The sequence below is a fragment of the Cheilinus undulatus genome, linkage group 4 (genome assembly GCF_018320785.1).
Source record: "Cheilinus undulatus linkage group 4, ASM1832078v1, whole genome shotgun sequence".
In the NCBI taxonomy this organism is placed as follows: Eukaryota; Metazoa; Chordata; class Actinopteri; order Labriformes; family Labridae; genus Cheilinus; species Cheilinus undulatus.
Window position 1 is genome coordinate 55,381,111 of NC_054868.1, and position 26,239 is coordinate 55,407,349.

The following is a 26,239-nucleotide window of genomic DNA, read 5'->3' on the forward strand; positions in this document are numbered from 1 at the left end:
CCCCTTTAAACCATTTTTTTTATACCTATCGTCCATTTAAGCATCCTTTTGTCACTAAATACCACTTTTTTCCTATTTTTGCCCATTTCCCACTTCTTTTCGCCACTTTTTCCAATGTTTGCCCTTTTTAATGTTTTTTTTTACCATTTATCGCCCATTTAGGCATCCTTTTGTCATTAAATACCACTTTTTTCCTACTTTTTGCCCATTTTTTCAATCTTGACTGCTTTTTTTTTTTTTACTAATTTTTTGCCTAGTTTTTGCCACCTTTGGACCTTTTTTTTTTACCACCTGTTACTCATTTTTTTGTTACTTCTCAACCATCTTTTTTCCAATTTTAATCCCAATTTTTGCCCATTTTCACCCATTTTTTGCTGCTTTTTGACCATTTTTGCCATCTTTGATCTTTTATTGCTACTTTGAGCTGTTTTAGCCACTCTCCACCTCTTAGATTGTGGCTCTTGCAGAGGTATTTTTTCAACAGTTTGGCTCTTTGGTTGAGTAACGCTGCTTTAAGGATTATCAGAGCAGAATAATCAGGTAGTATTGGCAATAAATTAATTACTGAAACCAAATAACTGATAACCTGGTAAAGACGGATGTTTAAGAACATTTGCAGACCAAAATGTCAAAGATAAAAAATGTTAAAAAATATTTAAAATTAGACATACATGTTTGAAAACATGGTTAAGATTTTTTTTAAAATCTGAATCTTCTTGTCGGTGGGGGTCAACTGAATGATTTTCTCTTAGGGGAGGCTCACTCTCACACACTTTGAAAACCCCTGATTTACATCTTTGTGTTTAGGCCTGAGTGATTAATGTCGTCCCTGATGAAAAGCCCCATGCCAAACCCATTTTATCTGTGCCTTCATACCTGATTAAGTCAATCCTATCACCTTTTCTTCTGCAGCTCTACTTGTTCTTGTTGATCAGATTTCCCACTCGCTGCATGAATTTCCCCAGTTTGTTTTCAGCGCCACTTTGAGTCTGGAATCCTTGAGAGTTAGCGTCCTGTCTGCTCAGAGAAGCACTTCTGTATTTGTCTTTATCTCGAGGAATACTCTCAGTGCTGAGCAAGTACTCAAACCGACTGTAGACCTTCTCCCTTTGGTAGACGGCCGCGCCATCCTTGTCCGGAATGCTCCTTCCGCTTCGTTCCTCCTCGGACGAATGACCCGTCTTCCTTTTGCTTGAACGCTGAGGAGATAACCTCGGGAATGGAGATTTAGGCTTCTCTGGCTCTGTTGGACTGGTGGCAGAGCTCTGCAACCTGGGCAGACTCGGCGAGTAGCCCTTCTTTGAGGATTTCCCCTCTGAAGATGCTGGATCTTTGGCTGAAGGATGCGATGATCTCAGCGAGGCCTTTCTTTGGAGTGACTTCTCCTCTTTTTTGGAGGCTTTCTTGTCATCGGATGTAAGCAGTGAGTGCACTTTTTTTCTCATGGAGTTCTTCCGCTGCAGGCTGGGTTCCTCTGGATTTGTTGATCCCGTTTCTGATGGGCTGATCTTACCGTCTATTGTGAGCTGAGATCCTGAAGAAGTGCTCGAGTTCTTTCTGGAAGTTTTCATCTCATTGGACACCGATCTCTTGACTTCTTTAGGAGTAGTCGAGCCAGTGCTTTTTGTTACTTTCCCTACAGAACCGTGGCTGCCTCTACGTTGCTCCTGACGCTGTGGTTCTGGAGGTAAGCCGGACTTCCCAGGGCTCTCTTTTTGGACCACCTTCTCCTCTTTTTGAATCTCTTCATTTCCTTCTTTAAATGCAGAGTCTGAGCTGTTGACACGTGAATTTGAACCCTCCTTCTCTTCAGGGATCTCAGTCAAAGACTCCATCGTTCTGAGACTGAGACCGCCGGGCTGCATGTGAGGGAGCTTCAGTGACAGATCATTTAGTTTCATATCTATGTCTGCAGCAGAGGTAGTCCTGGAAAGAGGCTCACGCCAGTCGTAGGCCTGCATCGTCCTTCGATCTGGAGCCATTTTGACATCACTATGAGAAGCAGAGCGGTGTCCATCGTCGAGAATTTGCTCTCTTTTGTCAACTTCTTTCTTTGACTCACTTGGGTCAAGGCCCCAACCGTTTTGCATATTCGGCTCTAGATCTATCATGCTCTGCCTCATGTCCAGACCTCGTAGTGAAGTCAGCGGTTTATGTCGGTCTAGAGGCGGATACATAGACCTTAAAGACTCTTGACTCTGTCTCAGATTGGTATATTCCTGCAAGCTGAGCCTCTTCTGCCTCATCTCTTCCATCCTGGTCTTGATGTCCCGGGACCTGCTGTGGATCATTTGTGACTGGTACTCGTTCAAGCCCGTGTGGCTGCTGTATGGCGATGCCATCGGGGATATTGCGTCACATGAAGCATCTAGAGGCATGTCGCTGTTGTTGAGGTATGTGTCCATCTTCCACCTGTGCAGGGATGTCTCCGAGTTGAACGGGATCAGATTCTGGTCCGCTCCATAGAGATTACGGTGCCTTAGGTGCTGCTGAGACAACCTGTTAGTTAGCATGTCGCCGCCAACCCTCAGATTAGTCCTTTCATGAGGGAGAGGGAAGTCTTTGGTCCCCATCCTGAGCCGGGTCATGGAGTTTAATTTCTGGAGTTCTCCTCCATAGCTGTGCCCCCTCACCAGGTTCCCCATGTCCACACAGTGGGACTGATGCAGTCTTTCCTGCATGCTCAGTCCCCGCGTTAACATGGCAGGATTGCTAAACCTCTCATCTGGAGCACCTCTGGTGCCTTGCATCACCCTGGACCTCATTTGGATCTGGTTGAGGTTGAGTTGACTGGAGTTTGGGCTCTGCATTGCTGCGATGTCTCTCAGGTACTGGATTGTAAACTTGTTCCTGGGCTGTACCACAGGGACTACAGAGCGGGCATACAGCCTCCGAAACTCCTCGTCATATGTGCAGACCAGCTGACCTGTGATCACCATGACCATGCTGAGGTTGATCTTCTCAAACGTCCACGTGTAGCTGAAATAAAAAAGGACATCAATAAATCAGTGCTGCAAAGGTAAGTCCAGGTTTACATGACAACGATTTGACCACATAATGGCATCTTTATGCTGCATTTTCATGCTACTAGACAGTGATGTTTTGGGTGACATGATATGGCCCCTTATAAATCCAGAGAACAGACCCTGATAAACCCAGAGAATGGACCCTGATAAACCCAGAGAATGGACCCTGATAAACCCAGAGAATGGCCCCTGATAAATCCAGAGAACAGACCCTGATAAACCCGGAGAATGGCCCCTGATAAACCCCCAAAAATGGCCCCCTGATAAACCCAGAGAACGGCCCCTGATTAACCAGAGATTGGACCCTGACAAACCCAGAGACTGGACCCTGATAAACCCAGAGAATGGACCCTGTCAAACCCAGAGAATGGACCCTGATAACCCAGAGAACAGACCCTGATAAACCCAGAAAATGGCCCCTGATAAATCCAGAGAACAGACACTGATAAACCCAGAAAATGGCCCCTGATAAATCCAGAGAACAGACACTGATAAACCCAGAAAATGGCCCCTGATAAATCCAGAGAACAGGCCCTGATAAACGTCCCAAAATGGCCCCCTGATAAACCCAAAGAATTGACCCTGATAAACCCAGAGAATGGACCCTGATAAACCCAGAGAATGGACCCTGATAAACCCAGAGAATGGCCCCTGATAAATCCAGAGAACAGACCCTGATAAACCCGGAGAATGGCCCCTGATAAACCCCCAAAAATGGCCCCCTGATAAACCCAGAGAACGGCCCCTGATAAACCAGAGATTGGACCCTGATAAACCCAGAGACTGGACCCTGATAAACCCAGAGAATGGACCCTGTCAAACCCAGAGAATGGACCCTGATAACCCAGAGAACAGACCCTGATAAACCCAGAAAATGGCCCCTGATAAATCCAGAGAACAGACCCTGATAAACCCAGAGAATGGCCCCTGATAAATCCAGAGAACAGACCCTGATAAACCCAGAGAATGGCCCCTGATAAACCCAGAGAACAGACCCTGATAAACCCAGAAAATGGCCCCTGATAAACCCAGAGAACAGACCCTGATAAACCCAGAAAATGGCCCGTGATAAATCCAGGGAATGGACCCTGATAAACCCAGAGAATGGCCCCTGATAAACCCAGGGAATGGACCCTGATAAACCCAGAGAATGGACCCTGATAAACCCAGAGAATGGCCCCTGATAAATCCAGAGAACAGACCCTGATAAACCCAGAGAATGGCCTCTGATAAATCCAGAGAACAGACCCTGATAAACCCAGAGAATGGCCCCTGATAAACCCCCAAAAATGGCCCCCTGATAAACCCAGAGAACGGCCCCTGATAAACCAGAGATTGGACCCTGATAAACCCAGGGAATGGACCCTGATAAACCCAGAGAACAGACCCTGATAAACCCAGAGAACAGACCCTGATAAATCCAGAAAATGGCCCCTGATAAATCCAGAGAACAGACCCTGATAAACCTCCCAAAATGGCCCCCTGATAAACACAAAGAATTGACCCTGATAAACCCAGAGAATGGACCCTGATAAACCCAGAGAATGGACCCTGATAAACCCAGAGAATGGACCCTGATAAACCCAGAGAATGGACCCTGATAAACCCAGAGAATGGACCCTGATAAACCCAAAGAATGGACCCTGATAAACCCAGAGAATGGACCCTGATAAACCCAGAGAATGGACCCTGATAAACCCAGAGAATGGACCCTGATAAACCCAGAGAATGGACCCTGATAAACCCAGAAAATGGCCCGTGATAAATCCAGGGAATGGACCCTGATAAACCCAGAGAATGGCCCCTGATAAACCCAGGGAATGGACCCTGATAAACCCAGAGAATGGACCCTGATAAACCCAGAGAATGGCCCCTGATAAATCCAGAGAACAGACCCTGATAAACCCAGAAAATGGCCCCTGATAAACCCAGAGAACAGACCCTGATAAACCCAGAGAATGGACCCTGATAAACCCAGAGAATGGACCCTGATAAACCCAGAGAATGGACCCTGATAAACCCAGAGAATGGACCCTGATAAACCCAAAGAATGGACCCTGATAAACCCAGAGAATGGACCCTGATAAACCCAGAGAACAGACCCTGATAAACCCAGAAAATGGCCCCTGATAAATCCAGAGAACAGACCCTGATAAACCTCCCAAAATGGCCCCCTGATAAACCCAAAGAATTGACCCTGATAAACCCAGAGAATGGACCCTGATAAACCCAGAGAATGGACCCTGATAAACCCAGAGAATGGACCCTGATAAACCCAAAGAATGGACCCTGATAAACCCAGAGAATGGACCCTGATGAACCCAAAGAATGGACCCTGATAAACCCAGAGAATGGACCCTGATAAACCCAGAGAATGGACCCTGATAAACCCAGAGAATGGACCCTGATAAACCCAGAGAATGGACCCTGATAAACCCAGAAAATGGCCCGTGATAAATCCAGGGAATGGACCCTGATAAACCCAGAGAATGGCCCCTGATAAACCCAGGGAATGGACCCTGATAAACCCAGAGAATGGACCCTGATAAACCCAGAGAATGGCCCCTGATAAATCCAGAGAACAGACCCTGATAAACCTTCCAAAATGGCCCCCTGATAAACCCAAAGAATTGACCCTGATAAACCCAGAGAATGGACCCTGATAAACCCAGGGAATGGACCCTGATAAACCCAGAGAATGGACCCTGATAAACCCAGAGAATGGACCCTGATAAACCCAAAGAATGGACCCTGATAAACCCAGAGAATGGACCCTGATAAACCCAGAGAACAGACCCTGATAAACCCAGAAAATGGCCCCTGATAAATCCAGAGAACAGACCCTGATAAACCTCCCAAAATGGCCCCCTGATAAACCCAAAGAATTGACCCTGATAAACCCAGAGAATGGACCCTGATAAACCCAGAGAATGGACCCTGATAAACCCAGAGAATGGACCCTGATAAACCCAAAGAATGGACCCTGATAAACCCAGAGAATGGACCCTGATAAACCCAGAGAATGGACTCTGATAAACCCAGAGAATGGACCCTGATAAACCCAGAGAATGGACCCTGATAAACCCAGAGAATGGACCCTGATAAACCCAAAGAATGGACCCTGATAAACCCAGAGAATGGACCCTGATAAACCCAGAGAACAGACCCTGATAAACCCAGAAAATGGCCCCTCATAAATCCAGAGAACAGACCCTGATAAACCCCCAAAAAAGGCCCCCTGATAAACCCAGAGAACGGCCCCTGATAAACCAGAGATTGGACCTTGATAAACCCAGGGAATGGACCCTGATAAACCCAGAGAACAGACCCTGATAAACCCAGAGAACAGACCCTGATAAATCCAGAAAATGGCCCCTGATAAATCCAGAGAACAGACCCTGATAAACCTCCCAAAATGGCCCCCTGATAAACCCAAAGAATTGACCCTGATAAACCCAGAGAATGGACCCTGATAAACCCAGGGAATGGACCCTGATAAACCCAAAGAATGGACCCTGATAAACCCAGAGAATGGACCCTGATAAACCCAGAGAATGGACTCTGATAAACCCAGAGAATGGACCCTGATAAACCCAGAGAATGGACCCTGATAAACCCAGAGAATGGACCCTGATAAACCCAAAGAATGGACCCTGATAAACCCAGAGAATGGACCCTGATAAATCCAGAGAACAGACCCTGATAAACCTCCCAAAATGGCCCCCTGATAAACCCAAAGAATTGACCCTGATAAACCCAGAGAATGGCCCCTGATAAACCCCCAAAAATGGCCCCCTGATAAACCCAGAGAACGGCCCCTGATAAACCAGAGATTGGACCCTGATAAACCCAGAGACTGGACCCTGATAAACCCAGAGAATGGACCCTGTCAAACCCAGAGAATGGACCCTGATAACCCAGAGAACAGACCCTGATAAACCCAGAAAATGGCCCCTGATAAATCCAGAGAACAGACCCTGATAAACCCAGAGAATGGCCCCTGATAAATCCAGAGAACAGACCCTGATAAACCCAGAGAATGGCCCCTGATAAACCCAGAGAACAGACCCTGATAAACCCAGAAAATGGCCCCTGATAAACCCAGAGAACAGACCCTGATAAACCCAGAAAATGGCCCGTGATAAATCCAGGGAATGGACCCTGATAAACCCAGAGAATGGCCCCTGATAAACCCAGGGAATGGACCCTGATAAACCCAGAGAATGGACCCTGATAAACCCAGAGAATGGCCCCTGATAAATCCAGAGAACAGACCCTGATAAACCCAGAGAATGGCCTCTGATAAATCCAGAGAATGGCCCCTGATAAACCCCCAAAAATGGCCCCCTGATAAACCCAGAGAACGGCCCCTGATAAACCAGAGATTGGACCCTGATAAACCCAGGGAATGGACCCTGATAAACCCAGAGAACAGACCCTGATAAACCCAGAGAACAGACCCTGATAAATCCAGAAAATGGCCCCTGATAAATCCAGAGAACAGACCCTGATAAACCTCCCAAAATGGCCCCCTGATAAACCCAAAGAATTGACCCTGATAAACCCAGAGAATGGACCCTGATAAACCCAGAGAATGGACCCTGATAAACCCAGAGAATGGACCCTGATAAACCCAGAGAATGGACCCTGATAAACCCAGAGAATGGACCCTGATAAACCCAAAGAATGGACCCTGATAAACCCAGAGAATGGACCCTGATAAACCCAGAGAATGGACCCTGATAAACCCAGAGAATGGACCCTGATAAACCCAGAGAATGGACCCTGATAAACCCAGAAAATGGCCCGTGATAAACCCAGAGAATGGCCCCTGATAAACCCAGTGAATGGACCCTGATAAACCCAGAGAATGGACCCTGATAAACCCAGAGAATGGACCCTGATAAACCCAGAGAATGGACCCTGATAAACCCAGAGAATGGACCCTGATAAACCCAGAGAATGGACCCTGATAAACCCAAAGAATGGACCCTGATAAACCCAGAAAATGGCCCCTGATAAATCCAGAGAACAGACCCTGATAAACCTCCCAAAATGGCCCCCTGATAAACCCAAAGAATTGACCCTGATAAACCCAGAGAATGGACCCTGATAAACCCAGAGAATGGACCCTGATAAACCCAGAGAACAGACCCTGATAAACCTCCCAAAATGGCCCCCTGATAAACCCAAAGAATTGACCCTGATAAACCCAGAGAATGGACCCTGATAAACCCAGGGAATGGACCCTGATAAACCCAGAGAATGGACCCTGATAAACCCAGAGAATGGACCCTGATAAACCCAAAGAATGGACCCTGATAAACCCAGAGAATGGACCCTGATAAACCCAGAGAACAGACCCTGATAAACCCAGAAAATGGCCCCTGATAAATCCAGAGAACAGACCCTGATAAACCTCCCAAAATGGCCCCCTGATAAACCCAAAGAATTGACCCTGATAAACCCAGAGAATGGACCCTGATAAACCCAGAGAATGGACCCTGATAAACCCAAAGAATGGACCCTGATAAACCCAGAGAATGGACCCTGATAAACCCAGAGAATGGACCCTGATAAACCCAGAGAATGGACCCTGATAAACCCAGAGAATGGACCCTGATAAACCCAGAGACTGGACCCTGATAAACCCAGAGAAGGGACCCTGATAAACCCAGAGAATGGACCCTGATAAACCCAGAGAATGGACCCTGATAAACCCAGAGAATGGACCCTGATAAACCCAGAGAATGGACCCTGATAAACCCAGAGAATGGACCCTGATAAACCCAGAGAATTGACCCTGATAAACCCAGAGAATGGACCCTGATAAACCCAGAGAATGGACCCTGATAAACCCAGAGAATGGACCCTGATAAACCCAGAGAATGGACCCTGATAAACCCAGAGAATGGACCCTGATAAACCCAGAGAATGGACCCTGATAAACCCAGAGAATGGACCCTGATAAACCCAGAGACACGACCCTGATAAACCCAGAGAATTGACCCTGATAAACCCAGAGAATGGACCCTGATAAACCCAGAGAATGGACCCTGATAAACCCAGAGAATGGCCCCTGATAAACCCAGGGAATGGACCCTGATAAACCCAGAGAATGGACCCTGATAAACCCAGAGAATGGCCCCTGATAAACCCAGGGAATGGACCCTGATAAACCCAGAGAATGGACCCTGATAAACCCAGAGAATGGACCCTGATAAACCCAAAGAATGGACCCTGATAAACCCAGAAAATGGACCCTGATAAACCCAGAGAATGGACCCTGATAAACCTCCCCACCTGGCCCCCTGATAAACCCAAAGAATTGACCCTGATAAACCCAGAGAATGGACCCTGATAAACCCAGAGAATGGACCCTGATAAACCCAGAGAACAGACCCTGATAAACCTCCCAAAATGGCCCCCTGATAAACCCAAAGAATTGACCCTGATAAACCCAGAGAATGGACCCTGATAAACCCAGGGAATGGACCCTGATAAACCCAGAGAATGGACCCTGATAAACCCAGAGAATGGACCCTGATAAACCCAAAGAATGGACCCTGATATACCCAGAGAATGGACCCTGATAAACCCAGACAACAGACCCTGATAAACCCAGAAAATGGCCCCTGATAAATCCAGAGAACAGACCCTGATAAACCTCCCAAAATGGCCCCCTGATAAACCCAAAGAATTGACCCTGATAAACCCAGAGAATGGACCCTGATAAACCCAGAGAATGGACCCTAATAAACCCAAAGAATGGACCCTGATAAACCCAGAGAATGGACCCTGATAAACCCAGAGAATGGACTCTGATAAACCCAGAGAATGGACCCTGATAAACCCAGAGAATGGACCCTGATAAACCCAGAGAATGGACCCTGATAAACCCAAAGAATGGACCCTGATAAACCCAGAGAATGGACCCTGATAAACCCAGAGAACAGACCCTGATAAACCCAGAAAATGGCCCCTGATAAATCCAGAGAACAGACCCTGATAAACCTCCCAAAATGGCCCCCTGATAAACCCAAAGAATTGACCCTGATAAACCCAGAGAATGGACCCTGATAAACCCAGAGAATGGACCCTGATAAACCCAGAGAATGAACCCTGATAAATCCAGAGAATGGACCCTGATAAACCCAGAGAATGGTTTTCCACAGGTGTGATTTTTTTTGATGATTCCAATTATACATGTTGGATCAAGTGGTCCAGATGGTCTTCTGGGAAATGGCATGTGAAAGGCTAGACTTGAACCCAGTCTACCTGGATACATGTTACCAGACCTGACCACTGCACCCATATTTTTGCCTCTTTTTGCCCTTTTTTGCTTTCCCATTTTAACTACTTCAGAATTTCTATTTTTAGAGTTTCTTGATTCATATTTAGCTCTTTCAGCCCATTTTTGCCACTCTGTAACCACTTATCATATTTTTTTTTCTACCAATTCTTTGTCCCTTTTTGCCCCACTTTTGCTAGCTTTTACCTTTTCTGTCCCTTTTCACAGCTGTCCACTGTTATGTTATGTATATTATGGCTTAGCCATGGAGTGTTACACTACTTTAGCTGCTATTTTTGCCATTGTTTGCCATTTTCAACCATTCTTCCACTTTTCAGAATCAGAATCAGAATCTTTATTAATGACCACACAAACAATTTGGTGGAATTTGCTTTTGGTACAGCAGTTGAAACAGACACTCACATGAACTGTGTCATCACAGAACAGACAAAAACATGAGACATACAACAGTACAACAAAAGGCATATTTAGTCCATGGCTTGATTGAGTGTTCTTATGGCAGAAGGGATGAAACTGTTTTTGAATCTTTTAAACTATTTTTGAAACTTTTAAACACATTTTCACCACTAAAGCTACAAATATTTGACATTTTTATCTCCACTTTTCACCCATTATTTCTAGTTTTGCCCATTTTGCCCCTGTAACACATCATTGTTACTTTTTACCTATTTCTGCCACTTTTTAACCGCTTTTCACCATTTTCTGCTCTATTTTGCCCTTTTTTTCCTTTTAAAACAATTTTTTGCCACATTTATCTCATGTTAGTTCCCATTATTACCTGTTTTTGCCCATTGTTGAAACCTTTTATCAATTTTTCCACTTTTTAACTGCTTTTCACAATTTTCCTCCAATTTCTGACCCTTTTTTGCCTTTCCTGTCACATTTGGCCCATTTTTTGGCTTCTTTGAACCCATTTCCATTTTTGCCACTCTATTACCACTTTTAATGCTTTTTTTTGTTTTGTTTTGTTTTGTTTTTGCCAATTTTCACCTTTTTGTCTCTTTTTATAATGATTAAAGCATTTTCCCTGAGAGTTTTGTTTGTTCCTTCTACTTTATTCTCTGGTATCCTGACTTACATTTGTGCACATTGTGGCCTTGCTATGAAGTCTAACATTACCTTCCAAAGAGTTTAGTCAGTGTTCCCATTAACATCATCAATAAAAAGGTGATTCTGTTTTAAGTAGAAGGGTTTACATTTTATAAAGGTTATATTGTACTCCTGCATAAATAAAATAAAAACAATATTTTATCATTGCTTTGATTAGAGTGGTTTTATTCTGGCTAAAAATAAATCATTTAGCTGACCCCCATGCTCTCCCCTTTATTCCCCTCGCTTTGATTGAGAGCCCTCTGGTGGCCGAATATAAAACACTGTGTATTTAGGTGTAGTTGAGTGCTGTGCCATCATTTAACAGCTTTAGTTTTTAGAGTAAATGTTGTTTCTGCACGTGTTTCCACCTTTAATCTACACCTGATTAGGATATCAGAAGACCAACTCACCTGAAGGTCCCGTACACCACGGTTCTGCAGTCCACCAGTAGAAACTTTTGCTCCAAACCTCCATGAAACCTCACACCCGACTGACAGCGATACTCCTGCCCCTGAACCGTTCGGACACGGATGTTCTGATGGAGAATAAAGACAAAAAATCACAGAGTTAAGGCTGGGGAAAAAAGAGACAGCATAAAAAAACATATTTTGAACAGATCAGCAACCAGGGTCATAGCACAAGAACTTTATTCCTAGACAACAACCTGAGAGCAGCAGTGGGTGATGAAAAGTCTGCTTACTGTCACAGAAATGAAGCAGTGTGGAGGCCTAAAAAGGTGGAAAATCTTGTCCAAAAATACATTATTATGATAAAGTTGTAATGTTGTTTTTTAAAGGCCATCCATTACTGTGCTGAATGTGCAAACACGTATCAAGCTGATGATGTAATGTCACTGGAATGTGACGTTTCCAGTTGAACATCCACCCAGGAATGAGCAGAGAACGACTCACCTCAATGAAATGGTAAACCGTGGGAGTATTATTGAATTTACCGTGTCAGGTTTGACCAGTTTGGAAGCTAACAATAACCCGAATACTGGGTGGTGTTCCTGATTCCAGAATCAGCTGTAACCAGATCTGGTTAGACAGCGTGAAACACCACGGCCTGTATGAAACGTGGACGTATCTCAGTGGCATCAACCAAAAGATAACGTAAAACCACGGTGGTCACATTGGAAATGCCGTTTCAAAGTCAACATGGAAACAAAGCTCGCCTCAGCCTGATCTTTTTGCTTGAGTCTCCTCATAAACAGATAAATCCAGTCCAGTCAGATCAGAAAGTCTGCACAAGTCTGGGCATTAAAATAATCAAAAAGAGAAGTTTTTATAAATTATTCCCTGTACTGAGTGTCCTGATAGAGACATGAACTCTGTGACCAGACTGGGTTCTTGACCCAGGCTGTAAACGTGTTTATTTCTGCTTTAAAGTGCACATTTTAATATGGGTGTCAATGGAACCTCTGGGCTTTAGGGCCCAGCCCCGAGTGGACACTTTAAGAACTACACCTTGTAAACATGATAAATTAAAAGCATTTGAGGAATTTTCTTCAGATTTCAGATAAATATCCACCCTAGCCTAAGGATGGACAAATTAGATTTTTTTTCAAACTTTTCACAAATGTTCCCTGTGACTCAAGGATCTATTTTTGTTAGTCTCAGTCTAGTTTTTGTCATCACAGATCTATTTTTGTTAGTCTCAGTCTAGTTTTCATCATTACAGATCTATTTTTGTTAGTCTCAGTCTAGTTTTTGTCATCACAGATCTATTTTTGTTAGTCTCAGTCTAGTTTTAGTCATCACAGATCTATTTTTGTTAGTCTCAGTCTAGTTTTTGTCATCACAGATCTATTTTTGTTAGTCTCAGTCTAGTTTTTGTCATCACAGATCTATTTTTGTTAGTCTCAGTCTAGTTTTAGTCATCACAGATCTATTTTTGTTAGTCTAAGTCCTGTTTCATCATCACAGATCTATTTTTGTTAGTCTTAGTCTAGTTTTAGTCATCACAGATCTATTTTTGTTAGTCTAAGTCCTGTTTCATCATCACAGATCTATTTTTGTTAGTTTCAGTCTAGTTTTAGTCATTACAGATCTATTTTTGTTAGTCTTAGTCTAGTTTTTGTCATCACAGATCTATTTTTGTTAGTCTTAGTCTAGTTTTAGTCATCACAGATCTATTTTTGTTAGTCTTAGTCTAGTTTTAGTCATCACAGATCTATTTTTGTTAGTTTCAGTCTAGTTTTAGTCATTACAGATCTATTTTTGTTAGTCTTAGTCTAGTTTTTGTCATCACAGATCTATTTTTGTTAGTTTCAGTCTAGTTTTTGTCATCACAGATCTATTTTTGTTAGTTTCAGTCTAGTTTTAGTCATCACAGATCTATTTTTGTTAGTTTCAGTCTAGTTTTAGTCATCACAGATCTATTTTTGTTAGTTTCAGTCTAGTTTTATTCATCACAGATCTATTTTTGTTAGTTTCAGTCTAGTTTTATTCACCACAGATCTATTTTTGTTAGTTTCAGTCTAGTTTTAGTCATTACAGATCTATTTTTGTTAGTCTTAGTCTAGTTTTTGTCATCACAGATCTATTTTTGTTAGTTTCAGTCTAGTTTTAGTCATCACAGATCTATTTTTGTTAGTTTCAGTCTAGTTTTAGTCATCACAGATCTATTTTTGTTAACCTAAGGTCTAACCCTAACCTCGGTTCACTTCCTGGTCCGGGCCTTTCTGTGTGGAGTTTGCATGTTCTCCCCGTGCATGCCTGGGTTTTCTCCTGGTACTCCGCCTTCCTCCCACCACCAAAGACATTCCTGTTAGGTTAATTGGTGACTCTAAATTGGCTGTAATTTTCCAACAACAAAACTGTGGCTAGTGAAAATCTAGAATGGCTAGTAGCTGTATTAGACTATTAACCTGTGTAATAAGGGATTCTGTTCTGAGATCAGACAAACTTTGATCTGATTTTTTTGCAGTGTTGTTGAGGCTGATTCTAACTCTTAACTGTTGGTTTTATTTTCCATGTGTCTCCATTATAAATGATCCAAATCTGGTCTTTCTGACCTCTTGTCTTTTGTTCTTCAGGACAGAAAAACACTGATAGAGCGCAGCATCAGAATAAGGAACATGAAATTGGAGGTAGCGTTTCCGTTAATCGCTCTGACTCTGACAGACACCCAGGATGGAGACACGCTCTGTTCTACTGAACAAGATCAGACCTGTCTGTGGTAAAATGTGGGGCTGGTTTTTGATGTGGCTACCGGCTAAATAATTCACCCAGACGGGACACAGCCGTCCCTGTTTGCTCTGATGACTTGTTGTTTGAACGCTCTGAAACGTCGTCTCCATGCCGTTCGACAGGAAAATCCAGACGGGCCGACAGCTCTGTCCTACGGCTGCAGCGCTCGCCTCGTCTCATGGTAATGACGGGCCCAGACGCAGCAGGGGAGTGCTGGTAAATGACAGCCAGTTCACCAGGGCGTGGAGCAAATGTCAGCCTTAATCCACTAAATGCTTCTGCCAATAGAAGAAAGGTCGTGCCACGGCCAAACATCTGCAAACATTGGGCTGTTTTTGTCCTCTAAAAGTGGCAGAAATCATTCACAGCTGATCGCACTTAGGAGCTGAGGCGTGAATCTGTGAAGCAGCCTTGAATCCTACCCTCACTGGTGATCTAGAACTCTTTAAACCCTCTGTGTTTTTAAGAAGAAGAAACCTGATCATAAGCAGACAAATAGCGCCTGCTTTGTTTCTGCTCACCTTTCTGACTCATGTAATTGAATAAAAAGGGAGTGTTGTCAGTCCACAAGGTGTTAGAGAGCTGAAATAATACCGAGGCAGAGTTTCTGTTTACATTCACTTCTTACTAAAACACACTGTGCATCCTTATATAAGACATTGATCATGCATCGTTTACGTCTGCTGGTTTTCCACCATCATTGTTCGTGCATTGTTGTGTTTTTTGCGTAATCATCTCTGCATTATCCACACACAAAAGGCTGATCCATGGGTCCTTCAATCAGACAAAACCTCCTCAGGTGGCTGGCAGAGGATTTGTTTAGAGTCGGTGTTGTTGGTGCACATTAGAGCAGGGGTTCTCAACGTTGGGGTCGGGACCCCATTTGGGGTCGCGAGACACTGAGAGGGGGTCTCCAGATGCCTTAAAAACTAAGAACGGTTTTGAATACACTGTTGCCACTTTACACAAATTTTGCCTGATTGAAACCCATTTTTATCACCTTTTCCCACCAATTTTAACACATCTTTGCTACTTAAAACCCATTTTTTTGTTAATTTTAAATACTTTCCACCACTTTTGTCTGCCTGTTTTTGCCACGTCTAAAACAAATCTTGCAACTCTCTGCCTATTGTTGGCTCTGTTCACACATTACTGCTTCTATTAACCCCTTTTACCACTTTTTAAGCCACATTTCACAATTTGAAAAGCCTATTTTGACAGTTTCTGACTATTTCTGCCTCAGCTAACCCTTTTTTGCCATCAGTTTTATTAATTTGCATCCCATTTCACCAAATTTCCACCTATTTTTGCCACTTTAACCCATTTTTGCTATTTTTTGTTTTCTTTTTGCCACTTTTGTCTAAGTTTTGGCATTTCTAACCAATTTCTTCTACCTTAAAAATCTAATTTCACCACCTTTCCCACCATTTTTGCCATTATTATCCATTTTAGCCATTTTAACGTATTTTCATTTTGTTTTTAACAAAACGATTTACATTTTACAAGGGCTTCTTACTACACAAATGAATAAAATTTGGTTTCTTTGATAAAAGTGGTTACTATTCAGATTAAATATAAAATACCCCAGCTTAACTTTACAATGGACCATGATTTTGCTGGCCCCCAGTTTGGCTGGGCCCCAGAATGTTCTTCCGTTTTTCCCTCCTAATGGACGGCCTTGTCTCCACAGGACTATTCTAGAATGTGCATGGCTGTGGTCAACCACCTTCAGGTACAATGGGGGTCCCCGGTCTCTGGCACCTTTATTTTGGGGGTTGTTGGCTGAAAAGGTTGAGAACCCCTGCATTAGAGGGAGATTAAGGTGTTTTTCAGGCTTCCAGCTCCATGTTTTAGTGCACGGTGACACTCAGCTTGTCTGTTTGGTGCCAAAACTTAACATGATGAATTTCTGGATTTTACTGAAACTACCACTAACTGCAAAATTCGGCCCAGATCTGGTTCAAAGCTGGCACAATTCGGCCCAGATCAGACTCAAAGCTGGCACAGGCTAGACCAGTTCTGAGCTGAATCTGGGCCTAAATCACTTGGTTTCCATAGTGCAAAAAGACACAGGGGCAGACCTGTTTTCCCAACTTGGGCTGAAAATTGGAGTATATCCAGCCCACGTCTGGTCCAGTGACATTTTACCATCTGACTCAGAGCAGATCTGGTACCTGAGCAGATCTGGTACCTGAGCACTGAACTGCGCTGTGAAAAAACAACAAACAGCTCTCTGTAAACCCTCTGTTATTCTTATCAAAGAGGGTCTGTCAGGGATCCAGAATAAAAGGTGCAAAAAACTGCAGCTTCTCAAATGTCCACTAGAGGCAGAAACCCCCCCAGGTCTGATATTAAATGTTCACTAGAGGCAGAAACCCCCCAGGTCTGATATTAAATGTTCACTAGAGGCAGAAACCCCCCCAGGTCTGATATTAAATGTTCACTAGAGGCAGAAACCCCCCAGGTCTGATATTAAATGTTCACTAGAGGCAGAAACCCCCCCAGGTCTGATATTAAATGTCCACTAGAGGCAGAAACCCCCCCTCAGGTCTGATACTAAATGTTCACTAGAGGCAGAAACCCCCCCCAGGTCTGATATTAAATGTCCACTAGAGGCAGAAACCCCCCCCCAGGTCTGATACTAAATGTTCACTAGAGGCAGAAACCCCCTCAGGTCTGATATTAAATGTCCACTAGAGGCAGAAACCCCCCTCAGGTCTGATATTAAATGTTCACTGTAGGCAGAAACCCCCCCAGGTCTGATATTAAATGTTCCACTAGAGGCAGAAACCCCCTCAGGTCTGATATTAAATGTTCACTGGAGGCAGAAACCCCCTCAGGTCTGATATTAAATGTCCACTAGAGGCAGAAACCCCCCTCAGGTCTGATATTAAATGTTCACTGGAGGCAGAAACCCCCTCAGGTCTGATATTAAATGTTCACTAGAGGCAGAAACCCCCCTCAGGTCTGATATGAAATGTTCACTAGAGGCAGAAACCCCCCTCAGGTCTGATATTAAATGTCCACTTGAGGCAGAAACCCCTCCTCAGGTCTGATATTAAATGTTTACCAGAGGCAGAAACCCCCCTCAGGTCTGATACTAAATGCTCACTAGAGGCAGAAACCCCCTCAGGTCTGATATTAAATGTTCACTAGAGGCAGAAACCCCCTCAGGTCTGATATTAAATGTCCACTAGAGGCAGAAACCCCCTCAGGTCTGATATTAAATGTTCACTAGAGGCAGAAACCCCCTCAGGTCTGATACTAAATGTCCATTTTCCAGGTGTCTCCTGACAGACCGAGCCTTTAGACTATCTAAAGGTGTTGTTCCCGTCTTACCTTGAAGTCCTGGATGTTGACGCCGGCTCGCAGCGACATGGTGAGGAAGCTCTTGAACTGAGAATCATCTAGAAGGATGTAGACCGCCACTCCTCTCAACGTGGCGCTGATGATCTCTTTGAATATATCCACGTCAGTGAAGACGTCCATCGCTATGGCAACAACCTGCAGGCATAGTCAACATTTGGAGAGAATTTACATAAAAACAATATTGATACAGCCTCAGAGGAACTTTACAGGAGGTCTGAAGGTTCTAGAAGAATTCACAGTCACACTGTCAGCGAGTTAAATTTAATGTGTGAGCTTCCCCGTTTTGATCCAGATGCTGGTCTGACTCTCTGTCCTCTACATTTTTAACCTGTTGGAGTGGCTCTGAGGGAAACAGCCCTGTAACGATGGCTCAGAGCAGAAAAGCAGATCAGACTGGGCTGCTGACTGCAATAAACACTGGCTATAAAACAGATCAAGACTGTTTATTTGTTAAACATCACTAATGTGTAGACTCCAGCTGGTTCCCACTCAGACAGAGACTCTGAAACGCCCCGCTACTGTGAGAACATGAAGAGGTTTCAGGCTGAGACACGCTCCGTGGACTGAACATGAAACACCACCTCCATGATAACCTTTAGATCTAGAAGATGTGTCAGAGTAGGACTCTGAAGATGAACATGTGTGTGTATGTGAGCTTTAACACTGGCAGGATTGGTCCCTGCAGTCAGAGGAGTGGTTACCTGCCTCAGGTGTTCACTTTTTCCTTCATGTCATCATAAACTCACAGATCTGTTACTAAACCTCTGTTATCCTGCTGCTTATAGAAGAAAAAATACTGAAGCTGAAGAGGGGTTGACTATCAAATCCTATAACCACTGGACCCAGTGATTTACCGCTAAAGTGTCGGTGTGTGTCCCGTTACCGTCCTGTTCCATCCCTGCAGGCTGCTGGTAAAACAAACAGATCTTTATGGAAGGATTTAGTTTTACCACGGTATCAGAAATATTTTTACTGAAATCACAAGGTCGTCCGTAAGCGGGACACAGGGGAGGCCGCTGTGGGACCTGGTGGAACTGGAGGTCCACATGATCACAGTCCATTTTAATGTGAAGCTATGAAAACCAGATTTTTTTAAACTGAATAGTAATCTCTCCTGATGAAGCAGCAAATATTTTTGTGCCCTTCTTCTAAATATAAACCCCATTTCTTGGGGCGGCTGTGGAGCAGTAGGTAGAGACGTCCTCTCATAATTGGAAGGTTGTGGGTTCGATCCCCTGTTCCTGCAGTCACATATCCATGTGTCCTTGGGCAGACACTTAACCCCAGTTTGCTCCCACTGCTGCCTCAGTAGTGTGGTGTGGGATTAGCTAATACCGATGGCCAGATCTCCATAGCAACCTCTGCCATCAGTGAGTGAACATGTGAGTGAATGGGGAGGTGTGACCAGAGTTGTCAGATGACTAAGAAAGCACTATAAAAGCTCAAATCAATTCACCATTTTCTCAAAACAAGGCAAATAAGTTAAAACTGGTGAAAATGGGCATTACAAGTGGTGAAAAATGTGCCAATTTGGCAAACAGGGGGTCAAAAGATAAATAAAAGGCAGAAAAAGCAGAGGAAAGGGTTTAACCAGTGTTAAAATGAGTGAAAAGTGAATTAGATTGAACAAGTAGCAAAAATGGTAAAAAACAGAAGCAGAAAGTGGCAAAAATTTGTCGAAATATATAAAATCAGGCAGAAACAGAGGTGCAAAACTGGCAGAACAAGCTGTGGAAAAGGGTTTAAATGTGACAAAATCGCCAAAAGGTGGAAAAGGGACAGTAAAGGTCATGAAATAGGATAACACATAGGCAGAGTGGCAAAAATGGGTCAAAAGATACAAAAACTGGCAGAAAACATAGTGGGAAGAGTTAGAATACTGGAGAAATGTCAAGCAAAGATGGTGAAATAGGATTAAACAGTGGCAAAATGGGTTAAATGTGGCAAAAAAACTTTGTTAACATGGATACCAATAGGTGGATTGGCAAGTACTGGTTAAAAAGGGGCAAAAAAGGCAGAAAAAAGCAAAAAATAGTGGCTAAATGGCTGAAAAATGGCGAAAAAATTGGTAAGAAGAAGCAAAAATGGGTCAAAAGCTACAAAATCAGGCAGAAACAGTGGTGGAAATGGTTTAAAAAATTGCAAGAGTGGCAGAACAAGCTGTGAAAAGGTTGTAAATGTGGGAAAAAGTGAAAAAAGGGACAGTAAAGGTCATGAAATAGGATAACAAATAAAATGGGTCTAAAGATACAAAAACAGCAGAAAACCTGGTGGTAAAATGTGAAGCAAAGATGGTGAAATAGGATTAAACAGTGGCAAAAAACTTGGTTAACATGGATACCAATTGGTGGATTGGCAAGTACTGGTTAAAGAGGGGCAAAAAAGGCAGAAAAAGTGAAGAAAAGGGCAAGAAATAGTGGCTAAATGGCTTAAAAGTGGCAAAAAAATTGGTAAGAAGTAACAAAAATGGGTCAAAAGATAGAAAACCAGCAGAAAAAGTGGTGGTAAGGCTAGAATAGTGGCAAAATGTGCAGCAAAGATGGTGAAATAGGACTAAACAGTGGCAAACAGGTTAAAATTTGCAATCAAGGGTTAAATGTGGCAAAAATTCAGTTAACATGGACAACAATAAACGGATTGGCAAATAAAGATTAAAACGGTGCAAAAAAAGCAGAAAAGATGGTGAAAAGGGCTAAAAATAGCAGCTTAATGGCTCAAATGTGGCATAAAAATGGTAAGAAAGCAAAAAAGACACATAAACTGTTTAACTGGTGTCAAAATGAGTTTAAATGGCAAGAGATGGATTAATAAGTGGCAAAAATGGATATAGTAATAAAATAGAAGGAGAAATAGGCAGAAAGTGGCAAAAAAAAGTGACAAAAAAAGTTAAAATGCAGCAAAACGGATAAAAAGAGGCAAAAACTTTGATAAGTGGTAAATAAAAAGTCAAGAATGGACAGAACAGAGGAGTTAAACACGTCACGAATAAATGATTCTAACTTGAGCTCCAGAATGAGGGACATGTTAGCGAGGATGCTAACACCAAAGCTACTGATCCAGCACCAGTTTTTTAACCCTCAGAGTCATATCGACCCTCGTTTACGGACGCTCCTCGTTTACGGACGCTCCTCGTTTACGGACGACTCTCGTTTACGGACGCTTCCCGCTTACGGACGAACCTCGTCATCATTAGGTCGTCTGGTTTTCATGTCTGATGATCGTTTTGGTGTTGTAGAGAAAAAAAACAAAAAGACATTTATGAGCACTCTTCAACATCGTTAATGTCAGTCACAGACACAGGAGGTCAAAGGTCACCACCTATCCTCTCTCTCTCTCTCTGCTGTGCAGCAGTAGAACCACTCTATAATTGCTCCCTGTTTCTGTTGAACCACAGCGGAGCTGTTTTCATGTCAACAGGCTTTAACCGTGTCGTTTGGTTCGTTTGTTCTCATCTGACAGATTAAACCTCCTGCAGCATCATCAGGTTTATCTACAGATTATCATTTTATTCCACGGAGCCAGCTCTCGCTCTCACGTGTTGGCTGACGGCGGCACATGTCCTCACATGAGGACTGAGTCAGATCCGGACTAATGTTCAGATCTGTTTCTGCATGTTTTACTAGAATGAAGCTGCCTCAAGTGATGCTGCATGAAGAACGCACGCTGAAAAATCACACAAACTGTGACTTTTGATTTCTGATGCAGGAGAAAGTGTATCTAAACCAGAGCCTCACTGGTACAGAGGGCCTTTTTATGTCGTTTTGAGTCATAGCAACATGGTTTTTTTGCATAAACATCACAGATCTTTCTGCTCAGGGCTTTGTGCTCACACTGCCCTGAGAATAGAAGACGACTGCTGTGCAGCGGTCTAGAGAGGGTATATGGAGGATATCTGCTCCTAAATCTCCTCCTGAAGTATCACAGAGGCAACAAGAGCATTGCTTTGTCATAGAATCACACTCTGAAGAAATAAGGAGACAATGCTAAAATACAACCCCAACTCCAAAAAAGTTGGGGCGCTGTAAAATACAAATAAAATCAGAAGTCAATGATTGTCAAATCTAAAAAACCCAAATTTGATTCACAACTGAACAGAAACAACATATCAGATGTTAAACTGAGTCATTTTACCATTTCATGAAAATATTAGCTCAGTTTGAATTTGATGGCAGCAACACATCTCAAAAAAGTCGGGACAGGGCAACAAAAGGCTGGAAAAGTAAGTGGAACTAATGAAAAACTAATCAGGTTAATTATCAACAGGTCAGTCACATGACTGGGTTTAAAAGCATTTTAGAGAGGCAGAGTCTCTCAGAAGGAAAGATGGGCAGAGGTTCACCAATCTGTGAAAAAAATGAGTCTAAAAAGATTTCAGAAAACTCTTCCTTTGTGCCTTTTTTCCTCCTTTACCATTTTTTTTTGCCACATTTTAACCTCTTTTCACCACTTTATCTGGTCATTTTTGCAGCACTTCTGCCAACCTTAACCCTTTTTTAAATACTTACTAATTATGACAGTAAATCTCTGAAAAAACAGATCAAATGTTAGTCATTCTAAAACTATTTCAATGTTATTTTTTGTGGGATGGATTTATCAGCTGAAGACATTCAAAGCCAAAAGATACTCTTAAAATCTTCTTGTTACGGCTGTGGCTGTATTCTGTAGAGTTATTGTATTGCTGTGTTTTGTAGTTTGTTCTGTTCTTTTGTGTGGGAGTGAGTGCTCTGTTGCTGTGTGGATCTCTGTCCTGTTTCGTGTGAGAGTAAGTCTTCTGTCCGTCCTATGTGTTTGTGAGTGTGTCGTCTGTCGTGTGAGTGGATCTTTGTTGTCTACAGGTGGTGATGCGTAATTCGTTGCTAGGGTAGGGGCAAAGAGACGCGGCGCTGATTGGTTCTCCACTCTTTGAAATACGGCGGCCTGCAGCTGACGAAGAGCCTGAGTGACAGCAGCACCCCGTTGTTTGCTCCCAGCCTCCAAAACCTTAGAGTTAACTGTGTATCTTTGCATTTCAGAATAGTTTAGCCGTAGCTTTGATTTTGTTTTGTATTCCTAGTTAGCCCCTTCTGGTAATTGTATTATTTTTTCGGATAAATTTTACTTTTGAGTGCTAGATCGCCTCCTTAGTTTGAATCCAGTCTTTTGTTTGAATTCATAGTCTCTTGAGTGGCCTGTTTAATTTAAAATACTGTAAATAAACTTTGTTACACTTCTTTAGATTCTGACTGTTAGTTTGGGGACTGGGAAAAAACATTTACTTTTTCTAACTATATTATGTTAGGTACCTTCCCCCTAGACGGGTCCGTAACACTTCTTCTCCTCCTTTTCTGAATTTAACGATCTGTCGGGGGCTGGACAGGAAGCTTTGGGGGGCCTGACGTGGCCCCCGGGCCACCAGTTGATGATCAATGCCTTAATGAGAAATAAAGCCAAAGCCTAGAGACGGCCTGTATGACACATGATGTGCTGTGTGTGCAGAAATATGTGCAGCAGTGAAAGGCTAAACAACGCCTGTCATTGTGTGGATGGTCCTGTCTCTGTAATCTCAAACACGTGCTCAGTAAACACAGAAGAAGAAGAACTTCCTCCTGTTTCATTCATGTCTGCTCCTCCTCACCTGCCTCGCCTCCTGGATCTGTTTGCGCACCACTTCTTTAATGCTCGGCGTGTTTTCCCGGGGCGGGTGGAACAGCAGGCTGATGCTGGTGTCTGTCCCCTCCAGGGAGACCTCGGGCCAGCCCAGGTCCAGGTCTGGCACCTCCTCGTCCGACTCTGTGGGGAAGTACGTGGAGGTCCGTGCTCCGTTCTCATCCGTGAGCCTCCTCTCCTCCGGGTCCTCGTCTTCGTCGACAGCAGAAATCTCTCCATTCTCCAGGATGAACAGGATCTCCTCATCTGACAGGAAGTGGCTGATCTGCTCGGCCCGGAGGAACTCCTCGTAGGCCTCTCGGCCCCCGCAGAGCAGCGCGTAGATGGCCAGCCGGTACGTCTCCTTATAATGAGGCTGCACATAAACGGGGTTGTCCTCATCTTTGAGGGAGGACATGAGTGACAGGTTGGACTCCATGGGTGTCAGATCTCTGCTTCACCTGAGGAGGACAAGTTTGACGTTAACTTCTATAAACATAAAAATGAAGAAGAACATGTTTATTTATGATAAGGGAGAAACCGTCCATCACCTACAGCCACTCGAATCAGTCCACTGATAGAGAGAAGGTGTCAGATCAAAACAATCATTATCAGGTAGCTATAACCCAGAACTGTCTTTATCTACTAGACAAAACAATAATCACAATGAGGAACAGTGGTGAGAGAAAACCTCCCTTAAACCTGGAGCAGAACCAGACTCACAGCGTGTGCTAGCAGCACCTGATCTGATTCCTGCTGTAATATCCTGACAGATCACAGGGGTGCAGCATGATGCTGTGCAACCTCTTCCCTCTGTTGCCTCATTCCTGTTTTTCCCTCAGCCGCTCCTGTTGATAGGATTAAGGAACAACGAAGCAGGGAGATGACAAGGGACCAGGAACTCCCGACAGGAATATTTCCTTAGTTTTCTTCCACTTTCCTCACTCAACTGAGCTTGTTAGCTCGTTTCATAGAGTTTAAATTAAAATGCATTAAAGCAGTGGCTTCTAACCTGGGGTCTGGGCACCCCAAGGAGGGGGCTAAAGATCCCAGGTTGGGCACAGGTCCCAGTCTGCTCTGATGTTGTCTAAATTAGAGATGCATGTATTCTTATAAAAATAGAAACATAATGTATGGCAGGGCATTAGGGCCAACTTAAAGGGTTAAAGAAGAAAGAGCATCTGCTAATTTTTTAGGAAAAAGTCAAATTAAAAAAAAGCCATAAATGTACAAGAAACCAAACTCAGAGTATTAAAGTTTAAAAAATAATAAATTTACGAGAATAAACGTGAAATTTCTAAAGTGAAAAAATCGTAAATTTTGACAATAGAAACTCAAAAGTTTTAAGGATTTATATGCAAAAAAAATTAGCAATAAAGCAAACAGAAAACATTGGTTAGATTTTCGGCTTTACAATATCAAAACCTTTGCTATGGTACATTTACAACTTTCAGAGAAAAACACTGCTATTCTGGTCTTGTAAATTTTAGACTCTTTAATTTATGACTCTGGAATTTTCCTATATTTTCCTCCTTCATTTCTCCCTCTACCTTTACAAGCATTCTAGGACCAGCTGCTGAGAAGCATCCCTACAGCATGATGCTGCTGAGAAGCATCCCCACAGCATGATGCTGCTGAGAAGCATCCCCACAGCATGATGCTGCCACCAGTGTGCTCCACAGTGGGGATGGTGTGTTTGTGGTGATGTCTGGTTTGGCGTCTTGTCTGATGGTCTCAAAGCTCCATTCTGGTCTCATCAGACTAAAGAACTTTCTTCCTCTTGACCATGGAGTCTCCCACAGTCCTTCTGGTGAACTCTAGTCCAGATTGAATCTGAGTTTTCTTCAACAGTGTCTTTCTCTTTGCCACTCCACCACTTGTGGTCGGAATCAAATTGAACTCATTGGAGGATGAGGTGGAGAGACACTCACTGAGCAAGGTGGAGGCCATTCTGAGAAACATGGATCATCCACTTCATATCTCCCTCGATGAGCAAAGAAAATGGTGGTGGACGGCTCCTATCCCTGCGCTGCAGGACAGAAAGATTTAGAAAATCTTTCATACCATCAGCTATTAGACTGTATAATTCTAAATTAAACAGATGAGACTCCCAGACGATTAAATTTCCCTTCAAGGATAAGTAACGTTCTTGTATTGTATCGTATTATTGTACTCTCCCATAAAGCTCTGACTGGTGAAGAACCCGGCCAACAGTTGTTGTCTGCAGAGTCTCTCCATCTCAGCTGCTGAAGCTTGGAGCTCCTTCAGAGTAGTCATAGGAGTCTAGGTGTCCTCTCTCACTAGTCTCCTTCTTGCACGCCCCCTCAGTTTGTGAGGACGGTCTGATTTGGGAAGATTTACACATGTGACATATTCCTTCATTTCTTCTTGATGGATTTAACTGAACTCTGGGGGATGTTCAGAGACTTGGAGATGCCCCCTGACTTAGACTTTTCAATAACCTTTTCTCTGAGTGTTCTTTTGTCTTCATGGTGTAATGGTAGCCAGGAATACTGATGAACCAGTGACTGGACTGCTGTTGAATTAGGTCAGTCACTTTAAAGAAGGGGAATAATTATGCATTCACTTATTTGACATTACAGATTTTTATTTTATTGTCATTA

At 43.3% G+C, this 26,239-nt stretch overlaps 1 protein-coding gene across 1 annotated transcript; it reads right to left on the reverse strand.

Annotated features, from left to right (window-relative positions):
• Window positions 1-914: 914 nt before the first annotated feature.
• Window positions 915-24,054, reverse strand: LOC121507873 (protein FAM83B-like). The gene is made up of 5 exons (XM_041784242.1): window positions 23,605-24,054; window positions 17,961-18,125; window positions 11,841-11,965; window positions 1,725-2,979; window positions 915-1,673 (listed from the first exon to the last, which is right to left on the reverse strand). The coding sequence occupies exons 1-5, from the start codon at window positions 24,052-24,054 to the stop codon at window positions 915-917; spliced, it is 2,754 nt and encodes a 917-aa protein (XP_041640176.1).
• Window positions 24,055-26,239: the final 2,185 nt, after the last annotated feature.